This window comes from Rattus norvegicus, chromosome 3 (genome assembly GCF_021556685.1).
Source record: "Rattus norvegicus strain SHRSP/BbbUtx chromosome 3, alternate assembly SHRSP_T2T, whole genome shotgun sequence".
Classification (NCBI taxonomy): domain Eukaryota; kingdom Metazoa; phylum Chordata; class Mammalia; order Rodentia; family Muridae; genus Rattus; species Rattus norvegicus.
In genome coordinates this window covers 107,439,699-107,454,735 of record NC_141536.1, presented here as the reverse complement: position 1 = coordinate 107,454,735, position 15,037 = coordinate 107,439,699, and the positions used below count along the sequence as shown (strand labels likewise).

At 40.8% G+C, this 15,037-nt stretch overlaps 1 protein-coding gene across 7 annotated transcripts in view; it reads right to left on the bottom strand.

Annotated features, from left to right (window-relative positions):
• Tmem62 (transmembrane protein 62) overlaps nucleotides 1–15,037 on the bottom strand; it is a 34,263-nt gene that overhangs the window by 18,297 nt on the left and 929 nt on the right. For 6 of the 7 annotated variants that reach the window (XR_015682911.1, XR_015682913.1, XM_087652016.1 and 3 more), the window contains 6 exon segments: nucleotides 13,778–13,915; nucleotides 11,386–11,431; nucleotides 6,161–6,302; nucleotides 3,763–3,887; nucleotides 3,511–3,633; nucleotides 398–553 (listed from right to left, as the gene is read on the bottom strand). Coding sequence is in view for 4 of the 7 variants with exons in the window: in XM_087652016.1 (XP_087508142.1) it covers nucleotides 398–553; nucleotides 3,511–3,633; nucleotides 3,763–3,887; nucleotides 6,161–6,302; nucleotides 11,386–11,431; nucleotides 13,778–13,915 (730 nt within the window). In the remaining 3 variants the exon portion in view is untranslated. 7 annotated transcript variants of the gene reach the window in all.

Sequence of the window (15,037 nt, the reverse complement as noted above, 5' to 3'; positions counted from 1 at the left end):
GAGTGGTAGAACACAGGCCTGACATGTATGAGGCTCTGGGTTCAAGTCCCATCTCCCAAGCTGTGTGTGTCTGTGTCTGTGTAATATATGCATATATATGTAAATATATATACATACAGATTGGATGGAAATGAAACAGGGGACAGTTTTTATGTTTGGGCTGTTGAAAAAAACAGTGGGACATCCCCTAGCTTTCGGTTCTTTTTTTTTTTTTTTTTTTTGGTTCTTTTTTTCGGAGCTGGGGACCGAACCCAGGGCCTTGTGCTTCCTAGGTAAGTGCTCTACCACTGAGCTAAATCCCCAGCCCCATCCCCTAGCTTTCATACCACAACAATCACAACAACTTGTTCTTCATCCACATCAGATTGAAAGTCGACTCTGAAACATTAAGACGTACCTTATGTGTGTGGAATAGAAGAGCCTTTCTAGTGGTTCATGCTTAGCACAACTATAGAGGAGTGACTTAGGATTGGTGATAAGAGCCACAGGCCACTTGTCAAAGGTTACATCTGCAAAGCTAAAGAGGTCGTGATCAAAGGCAAAGATCCGGTACCTAGAGGCCACAGGAGAATAAGGGAATTTAGTCACTATTACTCTAAGCTTGAAGGAGGGCTAAGGATGAGACTGAGTTGGTACAGTGCTTGCCTCGTATGCAGGAAGCTCTGCGCTCCCCAACTGCATAAGTCAGGTGTGAGGCACACACATACCTGCTATCCCAACACTCAGGAGGTAGAGGCAGGAGGATCAGGTTCATGGTCATCCTTAGCCAGATAGTGAGCTCAAGGATAGCCTGGGCTACATGACACCCTTTCTCAAAGGGGGGTGGTGCTTGAAAGTAAAACACAGATAAAGAGATAAACCCACAAAACTAGGACCTTTAACACAATGAATTGATACAAGGTAAGGTTGCTCCTACTTCTCCTCTTTCCCACTGTTTTATCCTTCACCCTGTCTGATCATCTGGGATCTGACTGAGGTGATGAAGCTAGAACAATGCCTACACTCTTTGATTTTAAAGATAAATGTTTTAAAATTAGTTCACTTTATTTTAGACAGTACTTTCACAACTGTTTTGAAACTGAGGCGTACATTATAAGTCTAAGATCTGTCATTCTTCATTCCACTGACAATGCTACATCAAATATGAACTCTTATTTATCTGAGGAACTTAAATTACTATTGTAGCAATAACTAAAATGTCTGGCATAAAATTCAAGGGAAAAAATTTCCAGCCCCAGTAAATCTGGAAGTTTGGGCCACAAACCGGCCTACACCAATACAATGTTTTTAATGAGGAGATTGGTTATTGTTAAAATCTTTCACAATTCTTGTTAACACTTGACTTTAAAACTATATAGTAATCCAGTTGTGGTGGTTTGTATCAGCAAACTTGAAAGGATGAGTCAAGAGGATAGTGAGTTTGAGGCTAGCCTAGGCTAAAGGGTAAGTTCTAGGCTAGCCTGGGCTGCAGAGTGAAATGTTCTCTCAAAAACAAAAACCAACCAATGAACCAAATCAACAAAGAAACAAAAGGAATAAGAAAAAGCCAACATGGTGGTGTAAGCCTGTGGTCCCTGCACTCAGGATGCACAGGCACATAGACTACTACAATGTCTAGATCAGCCCAGTCTACAAAGCTGGTATCAGGCTAGTTAGGGGCTGTGTATATTGAGAGTGTTCCTCACAAGAAAAGAAACAAACAAACCTACATTCTAATGAATGTGTCTTAGAATTTACATGGCATAATAATCAGTGCTACGGTGGCTGAAGAGAGCGAACCTGCTTCTAGTTAGGGTGTGGCTCCGCCCTTAGCACTCACCTTTAATCCCTCTGTCCGGAAAACAGACACACCCTTAGCACTCAACAATGAAGGTAAAGTTAGTTTGTAGAAGGAAGCGCCCAGTTTGAAAGTGATGTCTAATTGAGTGGCAGAAAAAGTGACTAATCAGAGAAAGATTTGACAGAATAGGAAAGAGAAGCTACTTAAGGGAGAGACAGACAGTACAGGAAGGGAGTGCAGTACAGGAGGAATACAGTAGAGTTTGTGGAGAGAAGTACAGTAGAGTTGAGAGTAGAGCAGCAGAGAGGGAGAAGGGGGCGGTTTTACAGGGAGAGTTTTACAGAGGCAGGTTGAAGAAAGAACGAGTTAGAGAATGAGGGGCCAGAAGGTTAGAACAGATTTCCAGAGTTAGTTTGAGGCCATGCAGAGCAATTCAGAGGCAGAGAGAAAAGCCAGACTGAATCAGTCAGCTGGGAGAGGAGTTTGATCCAGAACAGCTGAGTTGAACCAGCCAGGTAGAGTTCAGAAAGAACTAGAAACGGTGAGCTTGTTCAGCAGCAAGTCTCAGAGGCTGAAAACATTCTAGGCCTAGATTGGATTGTACACAGGCTGGAAGCTTCCGGGTGTAGGCCTAGGTTAGCAGATGGAGGTAGTAAGCCTCCCAGACAACAATTACAGCAGGAGAATAAAAGTTACATTTACAGTTAAATGCACTTGCTCTTCTTGCAGACAACCTGGGTTCGGTTCCCAGCATCCACATTGTGGTTCACAACCATCCCTAACTCCAGTTCCAGAGATGATCTGTTCCCCCTTTTTACCTAGGCAGGCACTAAACACATACATACATACATACATACATACATACATACATACATAAACACATATACACACATACATACATTGCAAAGCATTCACATAAAATGAATATATCTAATTAAAAAATAAAAGTAAGCTGGATGTGGTGGCACACGCCCTTAATCCTAGCACTTAGGAGGCAGAGGCAGGCAGACCTGTGAGTCGCAGGACAGCCAGGTTACATAGAAAAACCCTGCCGCATAAAAACCAACTAATAAATAAATGAATGAATAAAAAGTAATTAACCAAAAATTACTGTTATAACCAGTTTTACATACTGGAAATGGTTGTCGAGTACATACTAATCGCTTGTCAGAGCCTGGAGTCACCTGAGATGGGTTTGTAGGCTTGCCTGTGGGTGGGGGAATATTTGATTTTGCTAAGCAGAGTAGGAAGAATGCCCCCGCACCCACTGTGGGCGCCATGCCCTGGCTGGAATCAAGGAACACGGAAGGGAAGAGAGCTGAGCATTCTGTACTCTCCTCCTCATTGTGGGCATGACGGCAGCTGCCTTGGTCTCCTCATCATGATAGACTGTCATCCCCTGACCCGAGAGCCAGAGGAAACTCTTTCTCCCTGAAGTAATTTTGTCAAAGTATTTAACCACAGCAACAAGTAAAGAAATTGAGACATACACATTACTTTGAAAGAACAAATATTGAATTAGGGTTGCTATATACCTGTCATCTCAGTATGCAGAAGTCTGAGGCAGAAGGATTAAAAGATTAGCCTGGGCCACATAGTGAGAACTATCCTCTAAACTAACAAACAAACAATTATCACCAATTTTTCCTGGGATCACCTGTCATATTAGTAAGAAAATGTCACTATTTTAGCAAACCTGTGTAAGTTTCACCTGTAGGGAGTTTCCTCACCTTCTGTTGTCTTTCCAGTCTCCCACTTCAAGTTCCAGCGTGCCTGTAAAGTGGCGAGTGTGCAGAACGGGCATCAGCCCACCGAGCGTATGGAGGTGCCCACACAGATAAGCTGTAGCCGAACTACACAATGAAAAACAAGCAGAACAAACAAACAAAGACAATTAAGAAAGTCTCTTCTGAAAAGCGAGTGGACTCAGCAGTGGGAAATAACCAGAAATAACCAGTTCTGGTTCTACAGATCCATCTCACCCCATTACGGTCCGGATCCCTGGGGATGGAGACAGGATCGTTGATGTTGTAAAGTGGCCAAACCAAATGGTCTGGTTGCTCTGACTACTTTTCTTGGAAAATGATAAGAGTTCCTCCATCTGTTTCTAAAAAGGGAGAGAAAATAGAAGGATCTCTAAATTGGGGCTCAGGTTAAAATCCAATGCCAACAAGTTAAGCATTTCTAAAGTTTATAACAATAATCACATTATCTCCGTGGCCCCAATTCTACAAGGTAATGACCTAAATGGATCTCCATCAATTTGCAACTGTTTTCCCTTACTTTATAGTTCATTTGATTCTAATGACTGTAGCATATGGGGCAAGCACTACCTGGGGTTGATTATAAAAACCGAAGACTAAGTTGATCTTTTCAGGGCTGGGGATGTAGCTCAGGGGCAAAGCTTTAGCCTCATAGTGGGCATGAGACTCTGGGCTTGATCTCAATGTCAGGAGAATAATCGTCCCCTTAATGAGACAACTAATCTCTTTAGTTTTGTGTGCTACTACCAAAATGCTAAAACATGCACATATGTTATTCATCCACAGTCAAGTCTAAATGTTCTTAACAGCTCTAGTCATATTAGTCAAACATCAGAAACTCCAACAAAGTATAATATACCCTCACAATGGAACACTACTCAGCAGTAAAAAGGGAAGAAGTTCTAATGGACATAGGCACGTACGTGCATCTCAGAAGCACCATACTGAGAATAAGAAGTCAAACCCGAGTCCATTCTGTATGATCACATGTATCTAAAATTTAAATAAAACTATTCTGACAGAAAGCAATCGCTTGTACCATGGGAGTAAAGACAGACCCTACAAGAAAACTTTCTAGGGTGGTAACGTGTCCTGAGTCTTGATTATATGAAAGTTATAATAACATACACATTTGTAAATTCTTCAAACACTTAAAATGAACATATTTTACTATATATAAAACATCTTGTGACATCGATTTCAAAACATAATTTGCACATATATAATATACATATAATATACACTTTTATTATCTGTAACATGTTTACATTAATGAATTTCTGAGCCCTACCCTCATGATTTCTAACTTGGTAAAACTGGGATAAGACTAGGAAGACTCCGAGGCTGGAGAGATGGCTCAGTGGTTAAGATTACTGGCTGTTTTTGCAGGGGATGTGAGTTTAAATCCCAGCACCCACATGATGGCTCCCAACCATTTGTAACTCCAGTTCCAGAAGATCTGATACCCTCTCCTGACTCCCAAGAGCACTGCATGCACATGGTCCACATAAAAACATGCACGCAAGGCACTCATACACATAAGGCAAAATAAATAAGCCTAAAATAATAAAATAATTACAAAGACCAGGGATTCTGCATTAGGTAACATTACAATTGGTGCTTATGTACTTGGTCTGGGCACTGTATCTTCAAAACTCTAAGAGCAAATTTTTAATATAAATTCATCAGCTCACTAAAGGCAAATACGGGAAATATGACATAACTTTCTCCTGTGTTCCTCATTTATAGAACCTTCACATAACTCTGAATTTCTTTCTGTCCTTGGCAAATCCTGCTGTTTCTATACTGCCATATGCTCCAGTAGTAGTTGAACCACTCCTCAGGGACTTTCTTGATCATATTACTTTATACTCTTATAAACAGGCACGTGTGTCTCATGTAAGAATGTGCTCTTCAAATAAGGTCTTGGCATCTGTTATACTAAGACTATAACAAGAGCTTCTCACATGTGCTTTTATTTTTTTTTTTTTTATTAACTTGAGTATTTCTTATATACATTTCGAGTGTTATTCCCTTTCCCGGTTTCCGGGCAAACATCCCCCTCCCCTCACATGTGCTTTTATAAGTGATAGCTTTTCACTTAGCCTTGCCAAAATACTTGAGTTGTTCTCTCTCTTTTTTTTTTTTTTTCTGTTTTTCGGAGCTGGGGACCGAACCCAGGGCCTTGCGCTTACTAGGCAAGGGCTCTACCACTGAGCTAAATCCCCAACCCCCAGTTGTTCTCTTATTAGAAAAATATAGACCATTAATTGATATTGGCAATTGTGGGGATTTAACAATATATCATACAGTACACCAAGCTACATGCTCTGTAGTTTGCTGAATATCCTATATTTAATCCATACTTAATAAACATTTGCTAAATAAATATAAAAAGCGAGGTGCTTCCTTCCCAGCTTTTAGGCTAAGCATAGAGACAGTAGTAACACTTCTGAAATAGCTAGTAGCTTCTAGACATATTTGTAGCCACGGTAAAATTTTTCTTTAGCATACCGAGATAAGATCATGGTTATTTAAGATGATGAAATGATCCAAATATATTCAAGAAAAAATAAAACCAGGTAAGCTGCAAACAGAAGTCATTTTCAAGTCATACCTCATTTAAAATCCCGAAGAAATTATAGGGTCTCTTAGGCCCTGGCCTTTGGGTGGCGTCCACGGAGATGAAGGAGTAGTTGCCGAAGGGAGTGCTGTGGATGTAATGGAAGGAGCCGTCCTTGCGCACCGCGGAGTACTTCCTAAAAACGCAGACACGCTTCAGTGCCATTATAAAGAGAGTGAATTTCATGTTAGACCAGGAATAAGGGGTCATTAAGGAAAAAACTCCTTCTAGTCAAGAGAATAGATCCCTGGCCTGGACAGAAACCAATTATTCTAATTGGGCTGGGTGGGTCACCTGGCCAAGAGACCAGCCCTAGGAAGGCAGAATCATTTTAAGTTATGCCAAAGAGAGATGAAAGGTCTTTTCATTAATTAATTTATTTATTGGTTTGGGGCAAATGTCTTCTTTGGTTTGGTTTAAGAGCGGGTTATGCTACCTAGCCCTAGCTGGCCTGGAACTTACTCTGTAGACCAGGCCAGTCTTGAACCCAGAGATCTGTTTGCCCCTGCCTCCTGAGTGCTTGGATTAAGGCAAGTGCCACCATGTCTGGCTTTGGGATACTTTCTTCTTTAGTGAGATGACTGTGCTTTTCCTTCCCAGGATTCTCAACGCTCAGTGTAGTTACTAGGACCCACCATGAGTAACTGCCTGACAGGCCAAAGTTAGAAACCTACAACTTTTCATTCTTCTTCTTCTCCTTCTCCTCCTCCTTCCCCCCTCCCCCCTCCTCCTCCTCCTTCTTCTTTCTTCTTCTTCTTCTTCTTCTTCTTCTTCTTCTTCTTCTTCTTCTTCTTCTTCTTCTTCTTCTTCTTCTTCTTCTTCTTCTTCTTCTTCTTCTTCTTCTTCTTCTTCTTCTTCTTCTTCTTCTTCCTTCTTCTTCTTCTTCTTCTTCTTCTTCTTCTTCCTCTCTCTCTCTCTCTCTCTCTCTCTCTCTCTCTCTCTCTCTCTCTCTCTCTCTCTCTCTCTCTCTCCATGCTGGCCAGAACCACCTGTGCATGCTGTTTTTGATACCTGGGCTTCCCAACTTTCTGATGCTCACTTGCTCATCATGTGACTGCTTGCCTACCAGGTGTGTATGTGACCACCAGGGAGACTTGAATGACTTTTTTCCTTCTCTCCTCCATATTCTTCTAGGCAACTGTTGAGATTTACAGACTGCCTGCCCTGAGTGCTTTGTGCTTTTCTTTTAAATCCTAACAAAATTGTCATATATGTGTGTGTGTGTGTGTGTGTGTGTGTGTGTGTGTATGAAATTGATTATTTTATATATATGAAAATAAAAGAGTTTCTGTTCCAACTATCACACCAGTTCTTTTCCATAAAGAGTTTTCCTGATCTGAAAGAGAAATTCACTAAACTACATTTTCATTTGATAAAAAGATTGCATTTCAACATTTTTATCTCATTATCTCTAAAAACTCATCTAAATTAATTAATCTGGGACAACAAACAAAGTCACCAAGCAAGGCACAGGTGGTGACTATCTTATAAGGTCCCCTAAACATTCACAGAGAAACAAGTCAGAATCAAGTGAACCATTATTTATCAACCTCTAATCACTCCAGTTGGGACTAGAGACATGGCTCGGTGATTAAGAGGACCTCAGTGCCTATCTCCTACACTGTGCACCTCACTGGAGCCTGTTAACACCGGCTGCAGGGCATCTAAAACACTCTCCTGACTCCACAGGCAGCTGTACTCCAAGGCTCATACCTGCAAAAATGCATGGTTTAAAATTTAAAAATAGGGGTTGGGGATTTAGCTCAGTGGTAGAGCGCTTGCCTAGCAAGTGCAAGGCCCTGGGTTCAGTCCTCAGCTCCAGAAAAAAAGAAAAAAGAAAAAAAATTTAAAAATAAACCTAAAAAAACAAATCTATCTTCAGTGAGGGAGCTGGCAAGAGGGCTCAGCAGATAAGAGCACTTGCTGTTCTTGCAAAAGACCTAAGTTCAGCTATTGGCTCCTATATGGTGGCTTGCAACTTCCTGTAATTCCAACTCCATGTAGTTCTTACTCCTATTTCTGACCATTGTGGGACATCAGGTATGCACGGGGTACACACACATATATGCAGACAAAACATTTAAATAAACATGAAATAAAATAATCTAAAAGACCTTCAGAGAGGATTGGCAATGTAGTGAGTGCAATGGTAGGTAGGTAGGTAGCCTTGGATCAGATACCTAGCACTGCAAAAGAGAGAAAATATTAGTGAGAGCTCATTGCGTATATATTAGAAGTGAGGAAACCTTGGTATGGTGAGACACAGAAGGTATTTACTTCTTGAAAATGGCCTAAAGAAGTTCAATCTGTAAGGAAGCTTGCAAGGTAAGTCATCAAGCTAGGAGGAAACTGATAGTCTAGAATCATGTATATAATTTTTTTGATTTCTAAAATATACATTGGTGATATATACAGGATTCATATCTAATAATGAATGTCTTTAGTATCTTAGGTATCAAGCATATTCAGGTATCCATAAAGTAAGAGGGTGAAGAATGGAAAGGATATGTTAATATAGAGTAGGTACTCTTTCATTATTTATTGAATAAATAAAAAAAAGCATGGGTTCTATTGGAGGTATGTTGGGTGTGCACAGGTCCTCATACTCAACAGAGAAGCACTAAGAAAACCAGAAACATTAACACACAGAAGTGTTTCCTCAGTAGAGAAGAGAAAATCAAACCCCTACATTCCATCCAGAAAGCTCAGAGTGGAGGTTGCTAATGACCTGGTGACTTTGTTGCTATCTGAAGGGACAGACCTCATCCAAATTCTTCAGAATGATTATTCCAGATTCTTCTCTCCATAGACCATTACCCATCCTTAGGGTAGATGTCGCAAGTTCTTTATGGCCTGATGACTTCTATGCTATCTTCAGAGAACACGGTAGCGTCTAGGCCTTTTAGCTGTAGAACCCACCCTCATGGTCACATGTTCTTTGTAAAAGAGCTGCTATGTAATCACACCTTATGCATTATGGTGCATCTGGAATTGGGCTGGTTAGACTGACTATTGCCTGGAAACCTTTCCCCAGATTGCACTGTGTTTTAAGTATGCTGACAATGGACTGCCTGGCATTAAACTCTCCAAAGTCTGACCCAAGTTGGCAAAGTCAACCTGCTCTTGGTTTACCCCTTCTCTTCATGCAGTTTACTTCCCTGTATGACACGTGCAGGGACATCCACCATCCCCAGAGGTGCACATGGAACATTCAAATTTCAGACCTTTATTAAAAAACAGTATCTTTTATCTAAGTATCTTATATATTAACTTACTTAATATGTAAGACTTAGAAACAGGGTTGGAGACTTAGCTCAGTGGTAGAGTGCTTGCCTAGCCCTGGGTTCGGTCCTCAGCTGGGGACAGGGAGGGACGACTTAGAAACAAACTTTCAAACTTTAACATACATTTTTAAAGCTATATTTAACTCCTTAGACAGAGTCTGACTATTTGATGTTAACATTGTTTTCTTCTTTTCAGACAGTGTCTCCCTGTGTAGCTCTGTCTATCTTAGAACTCACTATGTAGACCAGGCTGATCTCAAAATCATGGAGATTCTGCCTGCCTCTGCCTCTGGAACTAAAGGCACATGCTGCCCCTGTGGCAGGCTTGTGACACTGTGGCAGGCTTACACAAGGCTCTGGGTTCAATACCTAGCACAACAACAAAAATCGGAAGTAAAGCACTTCATTAAAAATGTATTCCTGGCAACTATTGTGCACATTCAAGTTTAAAAGCCAATGAAATGGACTTGCAACCATAATCCATCTCTTTTTTTTCTCCATCTTTATTAACTTGGGTATTTCTTATTTCATAATCCATCTCTTAAAACATCTCCACTCATCTGGGATGAGTCTGCAATCCCAGCACTGAGGAGGCAGAGACAGGTGAATCTCTGTGAGTTTGGGGCCAGCCTGGTCTACAGAGCAAGTTCCAGGAGAGCAAGGGCTATCCAGTGAGACCTGTCTCAAAAGCCAAAAACAAACAAACAAACAAACAAACAAACAAAAACCCTCTAAACCAACCAACTAACCAACCAATCAACCAAAACAAAACAAAAAAAACCCCCAAAAAACAAAAAACAAACAAACAAAAAAACCGTTTTCACTCTTCATAGGGCTTCTCTGTCTGCTCTGCGACGACCTCTACCTTCTCTGATTTCTTGTAATGATTCTCTTATGAACCAAATAATGCTGCATTTCATTAGCCTTGCTCTCATGTTCTTTTCTAATGGCTCTGCCTAGCACATCTTCTCTTAACAGAACATAAATTCCTTGAAGGCAGGGGCCATTTGTTTGCACTAGCTCTTCTATCTAGGAGAGCACACAGCTAGGGAAAAGCTCTTAAGGAACACTTAGTGCTTGATTAAACGACAAAGCAGACTAAAACTCCTCAGTACCCTGGAGCTGAAAGTGACATTGCAACCAAACGAAGCTTCCCAACATACTGAAGAGCTTGCTTCTAACACAGAGCTGCCTGGGCAGATCACACTCATGACATGTAAAGAAAACGTAATGTTTGTATTAATCAAATGACAGGCTCAAACAGCCACTGGGGACCGCTGATCTCTGTGGCCGCTCCAGAGGCTGACAGAAGCAATCTCTCAGTATTCTGAAAACCCACTGACCTCAATAATCCACTTACAAGCTCCGATCTAAATACTTCTATGTACCAGTTTCAACCAAAGGAATTGAAGGAGGCTGGGTGTGAGATAGAGGGAGGGAGATCTCTGTGAGTTCCAGGCCATTTCAGCATGATCTATATAGTGAGACTCTATTAAACAAAGCAATAATAATAATAATAATAATAATAATAATAATAATAATAATAATAATAATAATAAATTTAAAAAGGAAAGGAAAAGAGAGCCAGGCATGGTGGCTCTTAGTGCATGTGAGGCTGAAGCTAGAAGGAGAATTAGAAGTGTCAGACCAACCTGAAAGAAAAATCCAAAAAGTAAAAAAGCACAGAAAAATATTTTTTAAAAGGACTGATTGTAATACACATACAAACACACACACGTGCACACACACGTGCACACACACACACACACACACACACACACACACACACATACACTCACACTCATTTTCTAAATCATCCAAAGTTCTTTCTACAGAAATTTCTTCTGTTAGAAGTGAGCTTATTCATTCATTGACTGGACTGCACCCTCCTTTTGATAGACTCTACTTAGCAGTCTGTCTTGTGGTCATTTATACCTGTAATAGTTGGTGATGCTCTCCAGACTTGGGATGTTATATACATCTAAAAGAAGAAAAGCAAACATGTGTCACTTCCTATAACACATTAGATGGCAAGGTGTCACTCAAGTGCACATTTTAAAAGCAATACCTTCACTGACTGAGCATACTGAAGAAGGGTAGGTACACTGTACTTTAGTTCAGAAAAAAGTTTAGAACTTTCCGTAAGAAAGTTCTAAGACTAGATTGTTGTTTCTGCTTGCCTGGAACTTGCCAGGTAGCTCATGTTGGCCTCGAACTTGTCCATCCTGCCTTGACCTACCTTGAGCTGGGGGGATAGGCATGTGCTATCATACGTGTCTTGTTGCTGCTGTTTTTTTTTTTTTTTTTTTTTTTGGTTTTTTTTTTTTTTTTTTTTTTTTTTTTTCAGAGCTGGGGACCGAACCCAGGGCCTTGCGCTTCCTAGGTAAACGCTCTACCACTGAGCTAAATCCCCAGCCCGTTGCTGCTGTTTTAATCATGGGTTTGTAGAGTCAGAAAGAAATGAATCCATGCCTAATCTATACAACCACAACAAGTGCTTCTACACAGAGTCTCTACTCATGCTGGCCTGGAACTCCCTTTGCAGAGAGAATGGCCTTGAATCTGTCTGTGGTACTCTTCCCTCTTCCTCAGGAATGCTGCCACATCCAGCCTGCAGTTTTAGGGACCAAGCCAAGAGACTCATGCATACTAGGCAAAGACTCTACCAACTGAGTCTCAGTTCTATGGCTTTTGACACATATGCAGTTATATATTTAAGGCCACAATCTAAGTAGAGAGCAGTTCAATCACATCCCAAATCTTAACGCCTTTAAAATCAGTTTCTCACCCATTTCAAAAATATTAACCCAGAATTACTCCCTGTCTAAAGGAAATGCAGGGACAAAGAAGAGCTGAGACTGAAGGAAAGGCCATCCAAAGACCGCCCCACCTAGAGATCCATCCCATCTGCAGATACCAAAACCAAACACTATTGCTGATGCTAAGAAGTGCTTGCTGACAGGAGTCTGGTATAGCTGTCCCCTGAGAGGCTCTGCTAGAGCCTGACCAATACAGATGTGGATTGGTCAACCATCGGGCCGAGTGCAGGGACCCCCAATGTAGGAGTTAGGGGAAGGACTGAAGGAGCTGAAGGGGTTTGCAACCCCATAGGAAGAACAACAATATCAACCAACCAGACCCCTCCCACCATCAGGGACTAAAACACCAACCAAAGAGTACACAGGTAGGACCCATGACCACAGCTGCACATGTGGCAGAGGATGACCACAGCTGCACATGTGGCAGAGGATGGCCTTATCTGGGGGGGAGGCCCTTGGTCCTGTGGAGTCTTGATGTCCCATTGTAGGGAATGCTAGGGCAGTAAGGCAGAAGTGGGTGGGTGGAGGAGCACCCTTATAGAAGCAGGGGGAGTGAGGGATAGGACAGGCAATTTGTGGAGGGAAAACCCAAAAGGGGATAACATTTGAAATGTAAATAAATGAAATAACCAAGAAAAAAATAGTTTTTCAGGCTAGAGAGTGGTTCAGTGGTTAAGAGCACTGACTGCTCTTCCAGAGGTCCTGAGTTCAATTCCCAGCAACCACATGGTGGCTCACAACCATCTGTAGTGAGATCTGATGCCCTCTTCTGGTGTGTCTGAAGACAGCTACAGTGTACTTATATATTATAAATAAATAAGTCTTTTAAAAAAAGTTTCTCCTCCTAGCCCTACCTCTGGCAACCACAATGTCTTCTGCCTGTAGTTTTTATCTTTTCTTGAATATCGAATAAATGGAATCATACAATGGGGAAATGTGGATTTGGCTTCTTTCACTTAATATAATATAGGGATGTTTTTATTTTAATTTAGTTATTTATTTTACTCATTTTAAACATTTACCCACAAGAATTTCTGAAGAACTCTTTCTCCTATGTAATAAAGAAAACACTATACCAACTTTTACCTGAAAGGCCAACAATGACATCTCAATGTTTTAGGGGGGTTGTTTGTTTGTTTTGAGACAGAGGCTTGCTATGCAGCCTAGCTGACCTAGAACTTGCTATATAAACTAGTCTGGCCTCAAACTCACAGAGATCCACCTGTCTTTGAAGTTTTAATATCATATGTTATAACTGCACATAAGAGATGTGGCCTTCATTATATCTAAATTTATGTTACAATTTTCCATTCTATAACTTTATAATCTAAACTAGAAAATCAAGGGGGCTGGGGATTTAGCTCAGTGACAGAGCACTTGCCTAGCAAGCGCAAGGCCCGGGGTTCAGTCCTCAGCTCAAAAAGAAAAAAAAAAGAAAAAAGAAAAAAGAAAATCGATATTTTTGAAGGAGTATATGCTTTATTCTATTCTGCTCTTGGCAGATTTACCATGATTTCCTTTGATATCCAGCCACTTGGTTTTTTCCATAACTCTTGTCTTCTTCAGAATTCTCTGGTAAGTTTGCCATTCTACTTCATGTTGTCTGGATCCCAAGTGTTCCTTTGTTTTGGCATCTGTCAGGTCTCCTATGGGTTTACACAAAATTGACTTGACATGTAAAAAATACTCCAGGGAACACAAACAAACAAACAAACAAACAAACCAATGAATGAACAAATATGCTGAGGAAACACAAATTCGAAAACTATTCAGCACACATACATAAAATCAACCGAGTCCACATATGTCCAAAACAAACCACTTAAGCCATTTAAACTAACAAGATTATCTCAGCAAGGATGCTATTATTACAGGTTAACAAGTGTTTATGTAGTCTATAGTGATATTAGGAGTGATTTGTCAGGGGAGGGGAATGACGTAAAGAGCTCACTACAATGGGCTAGAGAGATAGATGGTTGCTCTTCCTGAGGTCATGAGTTCAATTCCCTGTAACCACATAGTGGCTCACAACCATTTATAATGAGATCTAGCACCCTCTTTTGGCATGCAGAAAGAACATTTTATATATCTATATCTATATTTTTATCTATCTATATATCTAGAGAGAGAGAGAGAGAGAGAGAGAGAGAGAGAGAGAGAGAGAGAGAGAGAAAGGAGAACACAGTCCAAAGTTCTCCAATAAGTGAAACTCCTTTATGAGATGTTGCAACACTCTAGCAAGTGCCTATTGCAACAGTTGTTTTCCAACCCCCAAATCAGGATTTATGCTATGACCAAGCATTATTTCAGAGCAAAAACCACTCTGGTTTGACCAATGCCAAAGTTTCCAGGAAGTAAACAGAGCACCTGAAGCAGGGGCTTACTCATTATCTGAGGATTGATACTTCATTTTAACAAGAGACATTTCAGAAGAGTGAGTGACAGCTTTGCCACCCAATAAACAGAACTCAGAACACATAACTCCTAGGAGCTTTTTCTACCCAACCTTTGGGGACACACGTGCACAGGTTTGAAGAGTCTTGGAAATGCAGTCAGATTAAGTTATTTTAGTCCTCAAACAACTTAAAACATAACCCCATTGTACAGAAAATTTTAAGTAAGCAAGGAGAGCCTTTGATTCCCGGTTAAAGGATATTTCCTAATTCTCAAATTCATCAGGACATTGTCATCGTCATCGTCATCGTCGTCGTCGTTGTAGTTGTCATCATCATCATCATCATTTCCTCTCTCTCTCTCTCTCTCTCTCT